General features: G+C 32.3%; 2 protein-coding genes across 3 annotated transcripts in view; both read left to right on the top strand.

The window, feature by feature from the left end:
* Nucleotides 1-12064, top strand: part of LOC139516381 (uncharacterized) — a 341046-nt gene that overhangs the window by 197361 nt on the left and 131621 nt on the right. The gene's annotated exons all lie outside the window — the stretch shown is intronic.
* LOC139518155 (putative ankyrin repeat protein RF_0381) overlaps nucleotides 11000-12064 on the top strand; it is a 60877-nt gene continuing 59812 nt past the window's right edge. The window contains exon 1 of the mRNA XM_071309847.1: nucleotides 11000-11089. Within this exon, the coding sequence (XP_071165948.1) occupies nucleotides 11000-11089 (90 nt within the window). The remainder of the gene's footprint in view (nucleotides 11090-12064) is intronic.

The following is a 12064-nucleotide window of genomic DNA, read 5'->3' as shown; positions in this document are numbered from 1 at the left end:
ATTATCAGTATTTTTCTAAACCTACCATAGGTGGTTAATATGCAATATAGTACTCCTATATACCGTCTATCAATACTATTTTTCTCTACCTACCGTCGGTGGTTAACATATAATACAGTGCACCTATATACCGTCTATTATCAGTATTTTTCTAAACCTACCATAGGTGGTTAACATGCCATACAGTGCACCTATATACCGTATATCAACAGTATTTGTCTATACCTATCGTCGGTGGTTAACATGCAATATAGTCCTCCTATATACTGTCTATCAACAGTATTTAGTCTATACCTACCGTCGGTGGTTAACATGACATATAGTACTCCTATATACCGTATATCAACAGTACCTGTTTATACCTACCATCGGTGGTTAACAAGCAATACAGTTCTCCTATATACCGTATATCAAAAGTATTTGTCTATACCTACCGTCGGTGGTTAACGTAAAATATATTGTTGTCTATTAAAATTATGTGTCTATACATACTGTCGGTTGTTAACATACAATAAAGTGCTCTTATAAACCGTCTATCAACAGTGTTCATTTATACCTACCGTCGATGGTCAATATAACGTATTATATGGTCCGTATATAGTGCTCATATATACCGTCTGTCAAAAGTATCTGAATTTACATATAGTGCTCCTATATACCGTCTATTAACAGTATTTCTTTATACCTACCGTCGGTGGTTAACGTAAAATATAGTGCTCCTTTATATACCGTCTTTCAATAGTATTTCTTTATACCTACTGTCGGTGGTTAACATAGAATTTAGTGCTCCTATATACCGTCTTTCAACCGTATTTGTCTATACCTACCGGCGGTTGTTTTCAAAACAAACTATTTTCAATCGACAGTCCAAAGTTTCGTATCTATACTTCACTCTGAATGACTGATGACATTTATTTGACCAGTAACATTCCCTATTGTATTCATTATTTAGTTTTCTCCCTGAACTTGTCTGAAATATTTGCGGCTGTACTGATGGCAAACAACAATCAATCAATTTCTTAAAGTACTTCTTAATCTAAATAATATATTATTTTTTAATCTAACCAGTAATATGTGATCGGTGAATGTACGTATGACAATTACGCCAATTTTGAAAAAGCATATTTTTTTTCATTTGCGCACATTGACATTTTTTAATTTGCGCCAAATTGATTCGAAAGGTTAGGTCGGATAAATTTAGATGATAAAATTAAACTTGTTTAACCAAACGCAGCAATTCAATGAACACAAGCTACAATATAGATACATGTGTGTATAGACACATGTTGAGCTCATGGGTATCATCATTTAATCACACTTCTGGTACCCGAACATTTACTTTCATATATGGAACCGATGCCATAAAGAAAAAAACAGGCTTTAACTTATAAAAATTTTGATAAAAAAGGGGATGCTTTATTGTAGGGAAGATATCACAAGGTTGCAGTTCAACAGAAGTGTTGCATGACAATACTCAGTTAAAAAAGATTTGTGCATATGCAAATGTGCTTTTTTTTATGTCAAACTGTTACAATCTTATTTTATAAAGTGCTACTTCAAGTGTGATGTACACTTGCAATAAACTTATCCTGCTTTCAATCCCCCTCCTCCTCCTCGTCACGTGTGAGCAAGTGGCAGGTGGCAAAAGGCCAGAAGGAATATTTTTGTTATTATATAAATAAATTCTATACATCTTATATGCCTCATGACTTGTGTTTACCTGTTAATTTGTGCAAATGAAGAAAATAAATTTGGCGCAAAGAAATAAAAAAAAATAGGCGCTAATTAAGTGCAGATTGGTGCAAATGGAAAAAGCCGAAGCAAATATAATCTTTTCTCGTATCAAGATTTCAAGATTTTATTCATAACCTCAGACACATACTTGTGTACAAGAGGACAATAATGTAAAAACCATATTAAGATAATACATAGCGAGACAGGACAAACGAAACACAAATACATAGTATATTTTAAAAGACAATTGGTATAATTAGATTAAGTATTTTATGATTTTCTTGACGAAAATTGATAATTTCCTTTGAACTTGTACGTTACATATAGACAACAAGCCAGTGAATTTCTTCTTGCTTGGATTCATTACATAGTAATTTGGTACAAACTTTGATCTAAGAGCAGAAACATTAGCATTTTTACAGGTAAACAATATATGAAACTCATCCCCTATTCCCTCATTACATAATGTACATATTCTATTTTCCCTCGCGATCCCCGCCCATCTACCCGTCTCAATAGGTAACTTCAAATTCGAGCATCGAAGTTTAGATATATAATATCTGTCCTTGGGTAATAATCGCAATAAATACGGTTCCAAACCAAACTCGAGTTTGAATTAATAAAGAATAGAATTCACCCCTATCAGATCAAATTGGTGTTTTCTTTCTTTTTTTCGTTCAGTTTCATCTAGTCCATTTGTTTATTTGACTCTGTCTCCATCACGACTAGGATGCATTTTAATTTATAATGTAAAGTCGTTCAGGTTTTTGTTTTATTATTTAAAAAAAGAAGATATAGCATGATTGCCAATGAGACAACTCTCTAAAAGAGACAAAGTGACACCGGAATTAACTATTAAAAAAAACCTTTAACAGATCACGATACGCTGACGGTACAGATGTCTGTAAATTCAGAAATTAATGCGAGGTTTTTATTATTGCGACAATAATTAAGACTCGCATTTTGAAGTATTGCGTTTGAATTAATCAGGATTTTTTCTTAATCGTTGTAATCAAAATCTCATTTCAGGCTATAATGACACTCATCGCATTAAATATTTAACAATTTACATTCAAAGACTATGAATTTGATGTATATTTGACAAGATTAGTTCGTTTAAGTTGCCAAAAATTCTATAATTAGTGTATTATTCTCCCAAGTTTATTTGAAAAGGTATAATTCCTCTATACAAATGGCAAAATCTTTCATAAAATATCCAGTAAGTTGGATAAACGTTTACCAAATCATCCCAATACAGTTTGATTTATATATTCACTTTGCTATTCCGTTCTTGCACAGTGATATAGTTCATTTTGCGTCATCCCATATTCTAGCAAAGGGAGATTATCTCAGCATCACCGTTACATTAGTAATAGCTCTCGTACATAAAATAGTTAGCTCGAACTGTATGATCCTGTGTGAATCTGATCTTTATATTAAAAGTGCATAAATGGTTCACATATGGGTCTTATTTAAACATTAAACAGTATCAAAACAATTAGTGCATTATAATATAACCAAATAGGCATACAAAAAAGAATCAATAGGCAAAATATGCTTGTCTACCGTCTAATTCTAATTGCTAATATTTACTGTATTGTACATAGCTCAATTCCATTCCATTCCATTCCATTCCATTTTATTTATTTTTTAATTTTCAGCAGAAAACAGTATTTCTAACAATTAAATTGAATTAATTTGATATGACGTTGACACACGGTAATCACTCTCATGTTTTTATTTACATCGCTGTCAATCATCCGGTAAAGATGAATATTCATTACTACCCTCGGTAGTTAACGTCCCTCGATGGTTAACTTTAAGTGCCTACCTCCATATACACCTTGTTTTACAAAACCTGTTAAAACCATATTCACCTTTAATCGTATAGCTCGTTGAGCGCCTGTCTTTTTATCATTTGTTTACCACAATTCGTTAATCATGTTAATCTCGTTCTTCTGACAATGTTTCAAAAAAGTACGGACTTCTTAATCATGATAATAAAAAAAATATACTAAAATCCCAAACAGCAAAAAACGACAAACACTTTTACAGAATTACTTATCCTTACAGAAAATCTTTGTTATATCTATATATATACATATTCATATGTTTGGTAATTAGGAACTATATTTAATAAAAGTTATCAAAGGTAGTAGGATTATAAATTAGTACGCCAGACGCGCGTTTCGTCTACATACGACTCATCAGTGACGCTCATATCAAAATATTTATAAAGCCAAACAAGTACAAAGTTGAAGAGCATTGAGGATCCAAAATTCCCAAAAAAGTTGTGCCTAATACGGCTAAGGTAATCTATGCCTGGGATAAGAATATCCTTAGTTTTTCGAAAAATGTAATGTTTTGAAAACAGGAAATTTATAAAATGACCACATTATCAATATTCATGTCAACACCGAAGTGTTGACTACTGGGCTGGTGATACCATCGGGGACGAAATGTCCACCAGCAGTGGCATCGACCCATCGGTTTTAATAGTTATTAAATATTATAATAACCAGATACAAGATTTAAAACAAAAAAATATGAAAAGTAAAAAAAATAACTAGTTATTTTTTTCTGTCCTCTCGAATAAACAATAACCAACATTTAAGGTGGCTCGGCCCTTTAACAGTGCACATATTTTAACGCATGTTTCTTACGACGAGTGCCTTGGAAACGGTCGCTTTTGGGGGTCTTCTCAAAAATAGTTTTGGCGACCTTGGAACGCGGGCGTGTATGAACAAGTGATGCAAAACGTTCTTCAAAACAGGAAATATGTACAGTCGGAAATTCAGAGTGCTTTCTTCATTTTTCGCATAAAAATTAAAAAGGACGTTTTGCATCACTTGTTCATACACGCCCGCGTTCCAAGGTCGCCAAAACTATTTTTGAGAAGACCCCCAAAAGCGACCGTTTCCAAGGCACTCGTCGTAAGAAACATGCGTTAAAATATGTGCACTGTTAAAGGGCCGAGCCACCTTAAATGTTGGTTATTGTTTATTCGAGAGGACAGAAAAAAATAACTAGTCATTTTTTTTACTTTTCATATTTTTTTGTTTTAAATCTTGTATCTGGTTATTATAATATTTAATAACTATTAAAACCGATGGGTCGATGCCACTGCTGGTGGACATTTCGTCCCCGATGGTATCACCAGCCCAGTAGTCAACACTTCGGTGTTGACATGAATATTGATAATGTGGTCATTTTATAAATTTCCTGTTTTCAAAACATTACATTTTTCGAAAAACTAAGGATATTCTTATCCCAGGCATAGATTACCTTAGCCGTATTAGTGTATGAACAAGTGATGCAAAACGTTCTTCAAAACAGGAAATATGTACAGTCGGAAATTCAGAGTGCTTTCTTCATTTTTCGCATAAAAATTAAAAAGGACAGAAATACACATGATATAACATTAAAAAAAAAGAATAAATAGATACTGATATGTACGACGTCGACGGTATTCCCTTCCAAAAACATATTCTCATCATACACGTTCGATCGCCCCTTGGGTCTGTTCGCACTATATTTTGAATTCACCCAAATACCGGTTGAATTAAATGATGTCTATAAGATTTATATTTGAAAATATTTTGCCAATGACGTAATGATTAACAGAAAACAAATGATAGCGATGTAAACAACTGCATGTCATCTCGTACAGTTTAAAAAACGAATAAAACCCGTATAGTATGCTTTAAAGGAACCGGGTCGGGTTCATTTTCAAACTATCCGTTTGGCATTTTATAATATTTTGTTACTGTCTGTCATAAATCTCTTTTTTATTTGAAATATCTTTATTTCCAAGTCTTGTTAGGATTGTATTCCCGAGTATGTGAAATATTTTTCCACTGCAAATTTTTGATAATTTTTATAGTTAAGTATTTTTATTTACTTTAAACAAATTTGAACATGCCAATTTTCTAACAAATCAAATAAAAGACTTTTAATACTTGACATACAGACGTAACATTGTCATATAAAGATTTGCTTACTTTATCAAATAATGAGCACGAAAATCATTTAACAAATTTTCTCGTATCACAATTTTAGGATTCCCGGAACACTAGCCCTATAATCTAAGACCTCGGGGCCAATGTTTCTATTTTTATAATATTTTCCTATTACTTATTTTGCTAATTGTTATTTTATTAATTTGCAATTTTCTATTGTATCTATCAATATGTCAACCGATTTCACATTTAAAAGAGGAAACATCAGCATAAAAACTAGTATAATTGAATCAGAGAAAGGGTTATTATAATAGACCAATGGATCCAGCAACTTATTTCACTAAATTGATTATTTGTTTTACGCAGAAATAAAACGACAGTTCAATAATTTGATGTTTTTTGCCTTTTCATGTAGATGAAAATTGATCAATAGTAACCGGACCCAGTATTCCGACCTTATATATCGGTATATGATATAATACCTCAATACCGCATGCTTTGCGGAGAACCGCAAAATGTTTGGTTTCATCATGTCGGGGATTCTACCTATAGGTCACACACCTGCAGACGAACGTACCGGGCAGTCCCAAACACTACTAACAACTTTATAAATAAAAACAACTTCTGACCTACTTTTTGACATGCGTTTTTCAAAGGGAAGCTAATAAGGATAGTTCTTGATTAAAACAAAATTATAGTGGAGTAATGCCATTGCGGCAAAACATGTGAATGTCAATTTTCTATGTGAACACTGATTTGATCTAACTGTTGCAAAGAAATGTATACCGGTAACTAATTATCGATCTGTGTGTCATGATAAAAGGGAGATATTTTTTTATTTATTTATAATATTGAATTTTAAATTTGAACTTTGGTAGATAGTTGTTTCATTGGTAATCATACCACATCTACTTACAGCTGGGTATATACATACGAAGCCGCGTAGGGTAAAAAGGGGGAATTTTGCCCATACATGCACCAAGCATACATTGTCCATTCATCTTCTTATGGCAGTCCATATATCTAGCTCCTCCTTCTTTGCATAACTTTCATAATATGAGATTTATCTATATGTTCTCATCCGTATTATCCTTGAAATATTTGCCAGTAAATATTCGGCATGAACGAATTAAATTTTTGTTATGAGCAATATATACAAAAGAACGTAATGTCTAGGCCTTTTATTTGTTTGACTACGCGGTATTGGTTTTTGGTCATTGTTGAAGTCCGTACGGTGACATATAGTTGTTATCTTCTATATGTAAATTGGTCTCTGCTGGAGAGTTGCCTCATACACAATGATTACCCATTTTCCTATCTTTTATATTTCACATATCTATCCAACCTTAGTAAATAAACTTTGCTGTGGTAAATTTTGCCAAAGAAGTTTATTTCATGGTGAAAAGTTTTATTTGAGGGACCTGATCATCGCAGTTGTAATATACATGTATCTGCAAGACCAACTTGACGTACCAAATTTGAAAACAAGTAAACAGTTTTGATTGGATGACAACGATATTGATTTTTACCAGGATAGCTGTGAAAAAAAGTATGGAAATAAGTTTTCTTAAAAATATAATGCTGTCAACTATAAGGACTTGTTCCATTAAAAATGAATTGCTTCGTTGAGCGCAGCTGGATACGACCGCAGAAGTCCAACACTGAACAGTTGGGGCAAAAATGGACACAATGTTCATGCTTGATACAGGTCTGAATTAGGATTGTTATTAAATATTTGACACATATTAGGTTTCTAACACAAAATAACTGTAGTAGAAGAACTTAGAACTAGTAATATGATGTGAATTGATATTTTTTGGCTTTTGTGCAATACCCCCACCCCCTTTTTTCCTTTTTTTGGCAAATAGTCCAAAATCTGATATTTCTTTATACACAATTGACAAGTAGTGTAAGGGAGCTAAATCTGAACATACCCAATTTTGTATGTAAAATATTTTGTTGGATTACCTCCATTACACTTTTAAGTTGTCTTGTTTGTCCATTGACCAAAACCTAGTTTCCCCCCTTTTTTGCCCCCAATTCCTAAGTAGTTTGAGCCATAACTCCCAAAATCAATACTAACTATCCCTTCATGGTATGGAAACTTGTGGCATAATTTCTGAGAGATTCATACACTAAAACACAGATTATTGCTTGGAAACTACAAAAATCCTTATTTTGGGCCCTAATTCCTAAACTATTGGGGCCAATATTACCCCCAACAACAATCCCAACCTTCCTTTAGTGGTATTGAACCTTCTGGTAAATATTTATAGAGATCAATTCACTAAAACTAAAGTTATTGTCGGGGAAACTAAATGCATCTTCGGACGACGACACAGACGACATGACAGCATTATACGACGCCAAAAAAAATGTATAACAAGAAGTATATATCTGACAGGATAGTCTAGATCACATAGTTATAAACATGTTACATACATATTCCTAGATAAATCTGCATGTATGGCCGTGAAACCTTTCAGCACATATTTTGTGTTAATACAAGCTGAAGTGCAAGTGAAAGCTGAGTGCACAAGCTGAAATGCCTCGCCTGCTTTTCTAATCACCACCCTTGAATGATTTTATGTTGATATTCCAAAAGATTAAAGTTTTACTACAAATATCAGAAAAAATTAATTAATATAAATAATCATGAAAATGAGGCATAAGTCAGATAAATCAATCCAAACCAGCCTTATATACACTGTGGCAGAAGAAGAAATTTTCATGAAAAAGGAGGGGGCAGGTGGCACTGACTGCCAAAGAGGAACTGGTTCCAGTTATTCCCAATATAATCAACCAATGAGCCCTCCCCCTATGTCTGGCTCTGTTACAATCATTCAATCGACCAAATATTTTGAAACATATTTAGTATTCCAGAAACAGACAAATCCATGAAAATGAGGTTAAGTTTAGATAAACCCAGCAATTGAAGACATACATATTTGTTTTTCATTCATTATCTTGTACATTAATCACACCGTTAGTTTTCTGAATTGAATTTAAATTGTTCATTTGTCATATCGAGGCCTTTTATACCAACTATGCAGAATAGGTTTTACTCATAGTTGAAGTCAGTATGGTGACCTAGTTATTTATGTGTTATTTGGTCTCTTGTGGAGTGTCTCATTTACAATCATATCACATCCTCTTATTTAATATATTTAATATTGCAATTTATTATAATACATTTAATAATCATTCCATACACCAAATAAACATGAAGATGACCTATTGATTACACAATATAGCATATTAAAAGAGGACTTACATTTGACCAATGAACCATAAAAATGTATTATGTGGTCAATGACAATTGCCAGACAGACAGTACTCCTTATATTTGTAAATTATTACATGCAAATAGTTTATCTACAACATGTACTTTTCACTCATTATTTTAGTAATAATTATTTTTAAGTATATGTCTGACATGTTAATGACAGACAGTCAACGGTATACCATAATAAGTCCTGTAAACTTAAAGGGCGTAAAAAAACCCAGCTAAAATAAAATCAAATTTTGGATACATTAATTATTGGTTTTATTCCTTAAATGTCTATGAGATCAAATTTATAAAACATTTATTAACATTGTTTTAAATTTCAATGTACTAGTATACATGTAAGTATTGTTGCCATTTATAAATCATGTACATGTATTGTACAAACATTAGCTGATCAACTCTACATTTTCCTTTTTTTTATACTTCTTCAGCGTTTCTTTATATAATAAGACTCAATATATACATGTATATATTCATCATTCAAACATGTAGGTGAAGAAGGTCCTTCTGATTGGATTTTTTAAGGATTTTGACAGCACTAAAGAATATACATGTAGTTCCAAATTATTGTTGATCTTAGCTCCTGAAGTGGATTGTGGCAGCACTTTACACATAGTTCCCAATTGCAAGACTAGATGATACTGGCTTCTCATGAAATTCTGTTAGTACTTTTCCAATAGTTTCTAAGTAAAGTTGAACATTCCAAGATCACTCCTTCCATTTGCATGTACAATGTACATGTACAAATATACTAGCAGCCTGAAATTAAATATCAGAGTAGACTAGTTCATAATTTTAATAATGGGGAATGTGTTCATGGGACACAGATGAGCAACCGCTTGCATATACAGAACAAAAATAGTCACACCACCCAAATTTATACTTGATCTGATTTTTGTTGTAGTAAGCATTGTGTATAAGTTTCAGAACATTTTGATGAAGCAAACTTGTGTTAGAAAAAGGAAACAACAATTCAGCCATTTTTCAATTTGTAAAGGGGCATAACTCTAGAATAGTAAAAGTGACACCACTACAATTCCAATTGTATGTGATAAGCATATATGCATTAATTGTGTATTAGTTTCATAACATTGGTTGAGACAAACTGAAGTTAGAGAATGGAAGCCAAATTTTGGACCTCCATGTACATGTAAGTTTGTTAAGGCTGACAATGCAAGGGTAAAACTTAATGCCTAATGGCTTATGTCCCTGCTGCTATGGTTTAAAAAATGAAGAATTTGTGGCAATCAATAATGAGCAAGCAAATTATAATTACATGCACAACAAGTGTAAATAGTGATTTGTTTTTATAGGTTGAATAAAGAAATGAAAGACTTCTTGCTGTTTGGTTGCCTTTAATTCTGTTTATTTGGTAATAGTTTTGTCTTTTAGTGTTTTTGTGTCTCTTGTCAGATGAGAACACATACAATATTTTTTTATTAATTTAATTTGGTAGAATATAAAGCAAATTTCTGAACAGAAAATAATATTTGAGTTGAATTATCTTGTGAAAAAAATGAAAATGATACACAAAAAAGTTAATTAAATAAACCTGTGACAATTCTGCTTCTATTTAAAAATCAAAACAAAAATGACCCCAAAATATATTAAAAAAAATATAGTTTTTATACAATATTCCAGAATATTGTATATAGTGAAAAATCTTGAGTGACAAATACAGTACTTACGGCCACACTCTGTACATGTTTAACCCTGATACTACCATACTAGACCTAATGGTTTTTTTTTGTATACCAAACAGAATTTAGGGGGGGGGTAATTGTAAACATATTGACTTAATTCATGTGATTGATCAAGACCAATCCATTAATAAGATGTATACTGCCTTGTACTGTAGGGGTTATTATTTAGAAAGTAGGCCAACTATATTATTAAATATATATATATACAAGGATTTGTATAGTACAAATCCTTGATATATATATATATATTCTTTAGAAAACAAACAGGTCAATCAAACCCATTGAGGGGTGGACAGGGGTAAGTGGATATTGGAATGAGGGATCAGTGTAAAGGGGGTATCTTGGAAGGTGACGGACAGAAAGTCACAGGACAAAAAGTCACAGGACATAAAGTCACAAATTTGGTAGGACAAAAAGTCACAAATAATTTGTTGACAATTGTTTGAATATATAAGAGAAATATCTTGAAATATTTTCTTTTTAATACATATATTCAAATTAAAGTTTAGGAAATATGTCACTTTGACATTTTGTTTTTTTAACAATTATTTGATTATCTATTCATATATTTTTGATAAATTTTGTTTACAAAGTTGGTATATATACAATAGTTCAAGAAAAATACAAAAATATTTTTGTAGAAATAAGCTGTTTTTCTTTAAAGAAAATAATCAGAAAAAATGAATTGTGACTTTTTGTCCTGTGACTTTTTGTCCGTGACTTTTTGTCTGTGACTTTTTGTCCTGTGACTTTCTGTCCTATATTCTCTTGGAAATATATTTTGTATTTTTTATTTTGTCTTGGAGCAAGGAGATGGAAGTACAAGTACATGTATTGAAGTAAGGGGAGAAAATTTTAGGGTATAAAAGGGAAGGGAAATAGTTGGGGTTATGGAGTGGAAACTGTCCGAGCGAAGTTATAGGGCCCCACGTACATCTGACCTTAACCTAGTTGGCTACTAAATTACATAGTACAAATGATGAATAATTACACAAGACTAATTTGACAATTACGGTAGCGCAAAAAGGATAGTTGTGTGTGATGCTACTGATGTCCATGATGGCATCCCTCCTCTTCGGCTGTTTGCACAGGATATATTTCAAAACTGGCTAGACATTTTGACAACTTGTCAGTTAAGGGTAAAATAAATACATAAATAAAATACCAGCCATAACGATTTAACATGGAACATAAATTTAGCGTGCAAGGTTTCAGCCGAAGTGATTTTCAACAGTAGCGAGTATTTTGAGACAACCCCCCATTTTGTATTTTTCGTGATTCTGATAACATTTGGCTGCCTAATATATCGAAATCTATGTTTTCTTGTGCAATAACCATACCTTCATCGTTTTATATTCGACACAATGTATGTTATGCAT

The sequence above is a fragment of the Mytilus edulis genome, chromosome 3 (assembly GCF_963676685.1).
Source record: "Mytilus edulis chromosome 3, xbMytEdul2.2, whole genome shotgun sequence".
Lineage (NCBI taxonomy): Eukaryota > Metazoa > Mollusca > Bivalvia > Mytilida > Mytilidae > Mytilus > Mytilus edulis.
The sequence above is the reverse complement of the archived record's forward strand: the minus strand, read 5'-3'. Positions and strand labels throughout refer to the sequence as shown.